We start from the raw sequence: 11,963 nt of genomic DNA on the forward strand, positions 1-11,963 counted from the left end.
TGCTGTAGGTGACCCTGCTCTGGCACGGGGATTGGACTAGATGATCTCCAGAGGTCCCTTCCAACCCTAACCATTCTGTGATTCTGTGATTCTGTGAAGGAAAAATGTGTGAAATGGAATCATTTATCCCGTGGAAGCTAATCTCTATCCGAGAAATGCCTTCCAACATGGTGGGGGACAGGTCTGAAGTGACTGCACTAGATTCACAAGCAGCCACGTCCAGGCGACGGGCAGAGTTTCAGCATCTGGCTGCATATAATGTTCAAACATTGACAGACATATGGACAGTGCCTTCAGAAAGAAACCTGTGATGTGTTCTTCTGCTACATGTTCAATCTCTGAGTGAAATCCCAACTCTGTTGCAACCCAGAATAAAAGGGACATTTAATGATTTTGGAGCCATAAGTTTATTTTTATGTTTCTTTTCAGTTTCAGGAAACTCTGATTACAATGATTTTCAAGAGACACTGAACTCAAGAATGATCTTGCATTCGTGTCTCATCAAACGTACTTGCACAGACAGGTCACAGGCTGCAAGGCAGCCACATGGACCCAAGGCCATCACTGCAGCACAGACGGAGCCGATGCTGGTTCAGATTTTATCTCCTCTACATGAGCAGAAATACAGACTGGGGGACTCAGCTGGTGCAACATGAATTGAACAAGTTAGCTCAGGAGCTACAATGGGACTCTACTGGGTGTATGACTCAAATCTCATGCTCTACAGGGCTATGGCTAGCAGGGTCATATACAGAATTAATCAGTAAGATCTCCACCATCTATTCCTATCCTCTGTGTTTCTGCTCTCTAAGGTTTCATCAAATCAATTTACAGTTCCACTCACCCAGCTGTACATGTGAGGAAGCAGAAGCTTTCACAGTTTATGTTACTACTTGATTTTTTTTTTTTTTACTGATTTCATCTTAGAATGAAAGTGAAAACTTCTCTTACACGTTAGCCTGCCCAAAGGCACATGTTCTCATTATTGTTAGTGTTATTCTATTGCCTGAAAATGCACTAAATGCAATTCTTCTTTAGTGGAGCTAGCACAACCATGCCTGTTCTGTGATCACAGGGGCAGGACCCCTACCTACATGCCACTGAAACACCTCTCTGTTTCACATAGCTTACCATGAAAGCTCTAAATCCTACTAATGAAAACATTAAACCTCATGAATATGACAGAAAAATTAACTCTGGGTTATCTGAGGAGTTCTCTAACATGGTATGGGTGTTTTCAGAAGTGCCTTGTCTCACTATGCAATGTCATGCCTAACATGGCTCCAACAACCACATACTTCGTTCCAATTCTTTAAAGCCATGTACTGGCACCACCAGAAACTTGCTCACGCAGCCCTGACACCTGCAGTATGGCCCTAATGTCCAGTATCATCCTTTTGTTTGGTTTTACACTCAGTCACGACTGGAAATAACTCACTGCAGGCTTCCCAGGCATGACATCCCTGGAAGCGTTGCATTGCTTGTGCAGGTGATACAGGCCAGTGGACTAGTGTATGGCTCTGACACATATTTCTGTCACATGGACCTTAGAAACAACAGCTGTTTTGTGCAAGCTTCCTTTTGGTCCTGTTCATCTCCTGTGATCTGCCATGCAGGGGACCTTTTCTATCTCACATCTCTCTCAGACACCTCTCTCTACAGTTTCACCTAATATAACAAAACACCGTGAAGAAAAAAGAACTCTTGGAAAGAGTATGTCTGACCAGTGCAGTCACCCCATTATTTGCAGCAACAGCTAAGAAGAAGATAGGTTAATTTCTGTCTCCAGGACTACCTCCTGAGGGGCTGTCCTTGCACCTTACCCATACGCAGTCCTTGTCCCATACATAGGTTGGTCTGGTGAGAAAGCCAGGGCTAAAAGGCATTCAGAGGTTCAGGATCAAGTAATGTATGCAGAGAGGTCAGATGAGAAGGGAAAGCATGATCACTCCAAGCTATTTTTTGAACCACAAAACCAGTCTCTCTCCCAGCATATTCCAAGGGATAGCACAGAGTGCTGGGACAAATCCTGGGACAGCTCCTGAACTCTCTCCATAGCAGCATTAATGGTCCCCCATTATTGTTTGCAAAAACACACTGAAGAAACATAAATTCCACAGTGTAGGAATGTACCAGCTCATGAAAAGTCTGGCAGCAAGCTGGGTCCCTTAGATTCACTACACCGATCTCTGGCCTTGAAGATAACAAAGGTAAACCAGACTATCTTTGCTGTGTGTGATCACCCCATAAAGAGGAATTTAGGATAATCCAACCCTGAGTTCTGTTCCAGAATCTAGAAGGTACAGAATTTCACACATTTTTACTGCACACTCACCATTTCTGTCCTTAACACCTTCTTTCCCTTCTGGAACTGAAGTCCTATCCATTCCCGCTACTCCTCTTTCTTAATATGGTCCTATAGTGATACCATGTACCAAGTTGGTCAAGACTAGGTCCAGCTCACTTTAGGGGCCCATGGTATTATTTCATTTCACACAGTCAGCATCAGTGGGACAGATACTGCTGGTTTGCTTAAGGGAAGCCCCCCAACATCCTTTGAGTCCCATTTTCAGTGTTGCAGTCCCTCATGGACTGCGGGAAAAACAGACAGGTGCCACGGTTGTGGCAAGGCTATGCCAAGAGACAGATGTGGACACTATAGAGTTGACACCAGCAAAAGTTGCATGGAAATAGCACGAAGACAAAAGTTAAGCCAATGTTTTAGCTATAGTCCCTGCCAAAATGCATATCACTTCAAAAAAGCACACAAGAAAAATGTTTTGCAGTTACTAATTCTGTTTTTGAGTTACTAATATTTCTACCTTTGCTTCTGATTTTGCAATAAAGAAGTGTTGCGAGCACAATAGCCACTGTGAATGATGGTCAAGAGGACTGAATATATGGAAAACCCCAGCACTGCCAAATGCAGAAGTTCTTGTAAACAATTGGGCAATGGTTTGCTTGGATGTGCATGGATGTCATGGTTTAACCCCACCCAGCAGCTTTTAACCCCACCCAGCAGCTAGAACCACGCAGCCGCTCGCTCACACTTCCCCCGTGGGATGGGGAGCGATTAGGAAGGGGTGAGGTGAGGAAAAATTCATGAGTTGAGATAAAGACAGTTTAATAGGTAGAGTAAAAGCCACACACACAAGCAAAGCAAAACAAGGAATTCATTCAATGCTTCCCATGGGTAGGCCGGTGTTCAGCCATCCCCAGGAAAGCAGGGAACATCACGCATAATGGTGACTTGGGAACACAAACGCCACCACTCTGAATGTCCCTCCTTCCTTCTTCTTCCCCCCCCAGCTTTATACGCTGAGCATGATGTCACATGGTATGGGATACCCCTTTGGTCAGTCGGGGTCAGCTGTCCCGGTGGTGTAACTTCTTGTGCCCCCCGAGCCTACTCGCTGGCAGGGTGGTGTGAGGAGCAGAAAAGGCCTTCAGGACTTAGCAACAATCAAAAACACCAGTGTGCCATTACACTATTCCCATCCCAAATACAAAACGGTGCACCACACCAGCTGCTGGCAAGAAAGTTAACTCCATCCCAGCTGAAACCATGACAGTGGAGTATGGATGTGTGGATCTCTTCCTTTTGTTTTAAAGAGGAACATGATCCTAAACAGCAGCTTGCTATTGGGCAGGACTTTCCCCCCTCAGGGACTGCATCCTCCGGATGCTGGGACCACTTCTGTGTTAGAGCCCCTAACTGCAATCCCCACAGTCCCCTCCCACACACACTTGAACTCCCACTCCTATAGCAGCTCTGCTCCAAACAGATACTCTATGGGGCAAAGAGGAACTGAAAAAGGCATAGGGAGGAATCGAAGAAGAAACGAGACTTGGTTTCATCCTCTGCTCCTCACCACTCTACACTCATTGAAGCAAAGATAGCAGGAGGGTCTGGGATAGATGGTGTGGGGTAGTAGCATATAGGGCTGGGCTCTATAATGCATCCCAGATTAAGTACCTCCTAGTTTTGGCATATTCAGCAGCGCATCCTTTCAGAAATGAGAGTGCTATGGAGGCCATGGTAGCAACACATTGTCCCTTCTCTGCCAAAAGGGGAGATCTGAGTAACAGGAGAGGCTTTCTTGCTCCATTTTTCTCGGCAGACACAACCCTGTCCTAGCAAGGCAGTCCCTTCTTTTGGCACCAGCACAGTTAAACTGGAACCATGTTTGCACACCCACATGGGAGAACTTCAGGCTAACCTGGCATGTAATGACAGGCAATTCTGCTGCCCAGACAGGACAGAGACAGGGCCAGGAGACAGCACGGAGAGGGGAAGCGGCCGGCAGATGGTGATCAAGAGCCCAGTGCCACCGCTGGCACAGCACCCCCAGACCGAACTCAAAGCACACCCCAAACCCAGCTCTCACCAGGACGCACCCTGTGCCAGCCACGGGGCACAAGAAAAGCAAGGCACTTCTGCTTGCACACATCTTCCTTAGACAGCTCAGCAAGACTGCTATTACATTGATCTCTTGTTCCTATCTTTAGGAGAAGTCTTGACAGGATAGTTTATGAGAACAGTAAATCACAACAGAGGACTGTCTACATGGAGAGGAGGTTTCGATATCAGCAGAGAGCATTAAGAACCAGCAAAACCAGAAACTTGACAGGCTCAGATTGAAAAGAATCCACCAATTGCGAGGATAAGTATCTACGGGATGGCTTACCAGGGGGCTGTGAAGTTCTTCCAGTTCCTCCATTGAGATTAAGTGCCTCTTTCTAGAAGATCTGCTCTACTCCAGTCAGAGAAAAAGATGGGACCCTGAAGCCCCTGGCCCAGCAGTGCAGAAGCTCGGGCTGGGTGGGATTCTGCCTTCCAAATCTTGCAGCTCCCACAGTGCCTTTGAGCTAAGAGAAACACGCCACTCCCCTCACTGTCTCTTCTGGGAGTGTCACCAGCCACCACATGGTGGTGGACAGGCAGATCTGGACCTGAAAAGGATGTCTGCAACACATCATTGAGGAAACAGGAAACCTGAACAATGTCAGCAGAGCAGAGAATGTGTGACCCCAGTGAAATCCACCCGCATCTGTGTTTGCTGCCTGGAAAAGGGACCAAAGTATCTCTCAAACATTCAAAATCAAGAACACAGTTACTTCCCTCCTACGAGATTTCCTAGGACGAGGAGTTCGTATAGCAAGGGTACACGCAGGGGTAGGCAAGAGCCAGCCACCCAACAGGTCTCATTCTCCATGACATGCCATGGTTTTAATTTGCTGTCTGCAGAAACACAGGGACACGATTCTCCTGATGAACGCACAGCAGAAAGGAACGAGAAACAAGCAGCAAATGCAAAAGGTGTCTCAAAGCAGAGAGGGCACTAGAGCTCTGCAGCACCAAGCCTGAGAGCTTGCAAGGGCGAGCATATGAAATCATCCTATTATAGACCACCTGGCAATAGGATTCCCTCCCAGTGGTGGAAAAAAAGAAAGCCAGAGGGGTTTTCGGCAACCAAGTGAGGCGACAGAGTGAAGGGTCTGCACACATCAGTCCCTCCCATGCTGACTGACCCCCTGAGACAAGTTCAGCCTTACTCAATAGAGGAAAATCACTTCCCATTTTCAAACTGCAGGAAATCCCCATTCCCCTTCAAAGAGGGATCCTAGGGAGGAAACATCTGTGCACTTAAAAGCCTGAGCTCCCTGAGGATGCGTTAGCTCGCATTGGCTCCAGCAGAGAGCAGCTCAGGGGGTCTCCTGAACACACAACCCAAGGTAAACCAGAACAATCTCAAAAACACAAAGGCAGGCCCTGATCACCCTGGTCTCACTCTGAACAGGGGGGTGGACCAGAGACCTCCAAAAGTCCCTTCCAATTTAAATTCTTCTATGATTTTATGATCCTATTTCAACAAAGCATCCAGCCTTTGAGCAAATGAGAAGGATGCCTCTAGCAGTGGGAAAGGTTTGAATTACATGCAGTGTTGTTACCTGCTGTTGCCACTTACTCAGAGTCCCATTGCACTTCTGCTGAGATCAAACAGCACAAAGAAAGGTTACAGAGTCCAGCTAAGCTGCTCCTCTGCAGTGTCTTGCCTGGCGCTGGGGGATCGCTGAGGACAGATAACCGAACAAAACATGCAGGGGAAACTCACTGCAAGAAGCAATGCAAGGACACAGCAGGGAAAAATTGCCACAACAATTTTTCCAAACAAAAAGTGCCACAACAGGAACCTGCACCAGAACAGCCCGGTGTCCTGTGGGGAAAAGCTTACTCTGTATTGACGTTACTAAGCTAATGTTTCTGTCTAACTGCAGCTTTCATAAATACCTAACTTGGCAAAGGTGAGTGTCAACCCAAGGGTATGAAACAGAAATGAGGCTGTCGTGGTGTGGTCAAAGAAGTGGGGCCTGTGTTCAAACACAGCCGATGCTGCAAATTGGATTTGCCAGTGAGGGAAGACCCTTGGCAGCAGAGACGCCTGCACCAACACTCGTGCCCATCCCAAGTTTGGCATGAAGACCCCAGCGCTGAGAAGCGTCCTGCAGACCCTCTGCAGGCTGGGCACAGGCATGCCTGCACAAACGTGTGCCCCGCCCAAGGGGAATGCCTAGGGCAGCTCTGAACCCCCCTGCATCACCCACAGCCTCTCTCTCTAGTACTTTGAGTCATTCTGTATTTTGTTCATTTTTATGCAATCTTTCTTGCTCAACATTTGGTTTCCATGGAGTCACATACACTGTGTGAAACAGATTTATATTTAGAAAGTGGAACGGGTCATATGACCTGTCCCAGTTGTCATGGCAACCAGCACAGCTCCTGTTCAACTGAATCTGGTGGCACATGGCTGCTGGGGACAAGTCGCCCTCCTTGGGTGGCCCAGCGGGCACTGCCTCTGCAGCAGAAACACAGCAAGGCACTGCCAATGCCACTGCCCCTCCAGCCCCATGGCCATGGCGTTCCTCATCATCAGGCACCGTGCCTCCTCTCTGGCCACCTTCTGCACCACCAGCGCTCCTCCTTGAGGAGAAGCAGGTGCTTTGCCTCTGCCGAGCATTGGGCATTTCAGAGCCCCACCAGGCTGGAGGCCGGGGCTGAGCTATGCCCAGCACATGCCCCACATGCCAGTTGAGCAGGACAGCTTTCATTGTTCCCTGTCTTAAAAATCTCCCTGCCCTAGCAAGTCTCCTCTGTGCCACGCCAAAGTCTTCTTCACCCCTTCTTCCTCCCGAGTAACTTCAGCATCTCTGTGCAGCTGCTGTTTCCTTGGAGGCCGTCTCTGCCATCTTCCTGTCAATCCACTGCAGCTGTGACCAGGAGGACCAGGTGGCCCTTGTGCCTGGGTCTCTGTGCTGGGGCCAACTCTCTTGCAGCTCCGCACCCCTCTATTTCCAGTTTGGCTCTGAAATGCAGCGTGCATGCTTCCCACCCAGCCTTGCCTTCTCTGCTGAGGGCCGGCTCCCCCAGCCACATCCACAGCTGCCAAAATCCTCCCTCCTCTCCCACCCAGGGCCCTGGCTGTGGTGCTTGCATATGTGCAGGACGTCGCTTTAAGGCAATATCCATGAATAGCACCGTGTTTGCAGAGAATTAGCCTTCTGGGACTGGTATGCTTTTCTGTGCCAGTACCCTCAACTAGGGAGAAATAAACTGTTTCTGAAGGATACACGATGCAGGGAGACAGTCTGGGTGATGTTTTCCGGCTCAATGCCGTGCGAGAGACCAAAATAGGTGGGAACAGAAATACTCTCATCTGTGAATCCCACCTGGACCCCTTCAAAACAGGGGCTGTTGAGCCAGAGGTGAAAAATCCGAGTAACTCCAGTGCAGCTCAGTCTCTCCCTTCCTTCCCAGCGTGTGCCTGGCACACGAAGCCACCTAAGGGGCCAGACTGGGAGAAGCCACAGTGGCACATGTGGGCTGCAGGTCCAGGGCTGCAGCTGAGCCTGTCCCCTGCAGTGGGTCTCATGGGACCCGTGGCACCAGGTGTGGTCCAGATCCTGCTGCAGATGATGCTCACTCCCCGGCAAAGGTGGGAGTGCTTGGAAGGCTCCCAGGGGAGGTGCTTGGCCACAGACTTTTTTGGCTGAGGAGAGGGAAGCTAGGCAGGTGTAAGTAGCAGGAAGGATAAGAAAGATGGGGTGAGGGGGAGATTCAATGTGGGCAAAGAGCATGGAGTGGGGCCCTGATTGGGGGAGGGTGCTTAGCAAGCAGGAGAATAAAAAGCCTGTGACGGCTCCTGATGTGGGAGCAGCAGGAGGGCGAGCGCAGTCTGCAGAGGAGGACAGCCCGGCTGCTGGCTTTCTTGCCTCTTACTTTGCCCGAGCTCTCGGCACACTCCCAACCAAGTTCATTGCTTTCCTACGCTCCCTTTTCAGTGTGCTCACAGCCCGTGTGAGTGCTACCCTGTGACAGTGTTTAGCGCTATCTGACAAGGGCATAGAGTCCTGGCACTGAATTAGCAACAAAGAAAGAGGAAGCAAACTACCACCCTCACAGCAGGAGCCGAAGACCCTGAACAGCCAGATGGGAGTGGCATCTGCTCTAAGAAAGCCCATCTAGAACGTGGTGACCATGGCTACACGCACACGAGTTTCCCTGCAAGTATAATGCATATATACCCACAAGGAGCTCAAGACCCACCTCCTGGGAAAATACAGTGTTGTTTTCCCTTTCTGTGCCAATGGACAAAAAGTCATTTAATGGACAAATCAGTCACATTCCTTTTGAGCAGCTCCTCCTGGCTAGTGTTATCCAGCCAAGATTTGCATGGAAAGGTGATGGCCAGAGTGAGACTGGATGGGAATGATGGCGGTCACATTGGGCAGCAGCAAGGAGCTGGCATGGCTAGGTGGAGCTTCTCCAGCATGCCTTGGGGAGGCCAAACGTGCGCTTGGCCGAGGACCGAGGATGCGTCAACTGGGCAGATTGCTGTGATGAAGGGCTCAGCTCCGCACACAATGGATCACAGAGGAACAGTAACAGCAACACAGAGGGACAATGATGGGTGGGGGAATCGTGATAACCTAATCCCACAAACAGAGCATCCTGCCTGGAGCCTCCCCTGTGAGAGAACTGGCTTACAGATAGAGCTCAGAGGGTTGTGGTTAGTGGCGCAGAGTCTAGTTGGAGGTTAGTAACAAGTGGTGTCCCTCAGGGGTCAGTACTGGGTCCAGTCCTGTTCAACATATTCATCAATGATCTGGATGAAGGGATAGAGTGTACCATCAGCAAGTTTGCTGATGACACAAAACTGGGAGGAGTGGCTGACACGCCAGAAGGCTGTGCTGCCTTACAGCGTGACCTCGCCAGGCTGGAGAGTTGGGCAGAAAGAAACCTTATGAAGTTCAACAAGGGTAAGTGTAGGGTACTGCACCTGGGGAGGAATAACCCCATGCACCAGTACAGGTTGGGGGCTGACCTCCTGGAGAGCAGCTCTGTGGAGAGGGACCTGGGAGTCCTGGTGGACAACAGGATGACCATGAGCCAGCAATGTGCCCTGGCGGCCAAGAAGGCGAATGGCATCCTGGGGTGCATCAAGAAGAGTGTGGCCAGCAGGTCGAGGGAGGTCATCCTCCCCCTCTACTCTGCCCTGGTGAGACCGCATCTGGAGTACTGTGTCCAGTTCTGGGCTCCCCAGTTCAAGAAAGACAGGGAACTGCTTGAGAGGGTCCAGCAAAGGGCAACAAAGATGATTAGGGGACTGGAGCACCTTTCTTATGAGGAAAGGCTGAGGGACTTGGGTCTCTTTAGTCTAGAGAAAAGAAGATCGAGGGGGGATCTTATTAATACTTACAAATACTTAATGGGAGGATGCCAGGGGGATGGGAGCAGTCTTTTTTCAGTGGTGCCCAGTGATAGGACGAGGGGTAATGGGCATAAACTTGAACATAGGAAGTTCCATCTTAACATGAGAAGGAACTTCTTTACTTTGAGGGTAGTGGAGCACTGGAACAGGCTGCCCAGAGAGGTGGTGGAGTCTCCCACTCTGGAGACATTCAAAACCCGCCTGGACGCTGTCCTGTGTAACGTGCTGTAGGTGACCCTGCTCTGGCAGGAGGGTTGGACTAGATGATCTCCAGAGGTCCCTTCCAACCCTAACAATTCCGTGAATTCTGTGAATTCTGTGCATGAGAGCAATCAGCCCCGTTGTCTGGGGTGAAAACCATCACAGTGAGTCAAGGGAAAGGCTCTCTAGGTCATTTTGCAGACTGATACTGCCTCTGGGGTTATGGGACTGTCCTGGTTGCGGCAGGGATGGGGTTAATCTCCCCAGGAGCCGGCAGGGTCCCACGTGACCCATGCCCGAGCTATAAGAGGAGCTAGCCAGGGCAAGGAGGAGTCGCCACTCGGGGGTGGGCTGCGGTGGTGCGGGTCCGGTCGGTGCGCTTCGCAGCGGTACTGTAATTGCGTTTTCGTCTTTTCCTTTTGCTGTTCTGTTAAATTGCACTCTTTTAACCCACGAGTTTGGCCCTGTCATTTTCTTTTTTCCACGACTGTGGGAATTGTGCGAGCGGCTGCGTGGTTCTTTGTTGCTGGCTGAGGCCAAACCACGACAGGGACTCATTATGGGATGCAGGCAAATCGAATCTTGGGAATATACAAGACAAGGGGTGGTTAGGGGAAGAAAGAAAGGTGGGGGAAGGGAGGAAACCAGTGTGGGAAGAGAGGGGTAAGGGATGACAGGAGCTAGTTGTGTAAATGAGCAGCTGGTCATCAAATTTGTTTGTCCATGCCCTGAGTCTGATCACTGCAGTCCGTCCTGTCCTCTTATTAAAATCCATTTCTAACAATTTTCCTGGGTAAGGGCCACTCCATTCAGTTTGCATGTGTATGCACAGAGATTTAATTAGTGCCAGTAACTGGGGTGGGGACCACAAGTCATAGGTGTTCATGTGTTTGCAGTGCCAGCAACTGGAGACACTGGAGTACAGGTGTACCATATGCATGCATATCAAGATGGACCAGCCAGGCATCAAAACAGCCAAAAGTCTTGGCCAGATACTGGAACACCAGGAACATCTTTGAGCTACTATTGAAGGGACCAGGAGATCCAAGCCACCTACTGTAGGGACCGTAAGTTTTAGTTGTTGGCTGAGACCCATTTGCTTATGCGTCCCTGTGTGTGTCAAGGGAAAGGATCCATGGCTCAGACATGGTAGCTACGTCCAGTTACTGGAAGGATCTTCAGTTATGTGTCTGTGCATGTGCTGGTGTGTGCAAGGAGGTCTGAGAACCGGCAACTGGAGTGGGGCTGCCATCTCGGGGCTGGATGACCAGGTGCCAGCAACTGGGGAGACTGGTATCCAGGGCCAGCTCCTGGAAAGACTGTCTCAGGCCAGTTACTGGAAGGCTCCACCTTGTATATATGTATCGTACCCCACTAACAGACCTTGATCCCATTTTCAGCCAGAGAGGGGAACAGGATGAGGCTGTCGGTGCCATTTGTGAGAGTTCAGAGTGTTTCTGCCTGTGTCAATCTGTGTGACTGGCCATGTATACATATAGAAGAGCCATGCACGTGCATTTGTGTTGTATGCCTACTGGGAACACATGCTTAGCCTCTCTGCTGTCTGGACCTACGGGTATGGAGCTGGGGCAGCCTTGCCTCCAGTGGGCTACCCGATTCAGCAGCCCCTAACACAGTACTTCCCAGTCCTTGGTATTTGTCTTTCCAGGTGCTGACAGTTAGCTGAGGTGGAATCATCCTAGTCCAAAACTCTCTTCATCATTGCTTAGCTGAGATACCTCACATGTGCCTGTCCCATGTTTATATCTCTGGGGGAATGCGGGAGCATTGCAGCATGTCTCTGTGTTCATGCCTTTGTGCAGAAGCTTTGCTCTGCAGTACCAGTTTAAGAAAAATCTCCACACACTAAATCTGCCTAAACTCTAAGGCACTGGGTACTGAAAAGAGGTAGATCTCAGCATCAACATGTGGCCTTGGAGACCCTCATGGGAAGTCAGCATATGTACCATGCAGATGTTAAAAAGCAAGTGC

General features: G+C 49.8%; 1 protein-coding gene across 1 annotated transcript in view; it reads right to left on the minus strand.

Moving 5' to 3' along the window:
• GAS7 (growth arrest-specific 7) overlaps positions 1 to 4,721 on the minus strand; it is a 63,426-nt gene extending 58,705 nt beyond the window's left edge. Inside the window, exon 1 of the mRNA XM_009885292.1 lies at positions 4,689 to 4,721. Within this exon, the coding sequence (XP_009883594.1) occupies positions 4,689 to 4,721 (33 nt within the window). The remainder of the gene's footprint in view (positions 1 to 4,688) is intronic.
• Between the last annotated feature and the right edge of the window lie 7,242 nt (positions 4,722 to 11,963).

Source organism: Charadrius vociferus, unplaced genomic scaffold (genome assembly GCF_000708025.1).
Source record: "Charadrius vociferus isolate BGI_N301 unplaced genomic scaffold, ASM70802v2 scaffold415, whole genome shotgun sequence".
Taxonomy (NCBI): Eukaryota; Metazoa; Chordata; class Aves; order Charadriiformes; family Charadriidae; genus Charadrius; species Charadrius vociferus.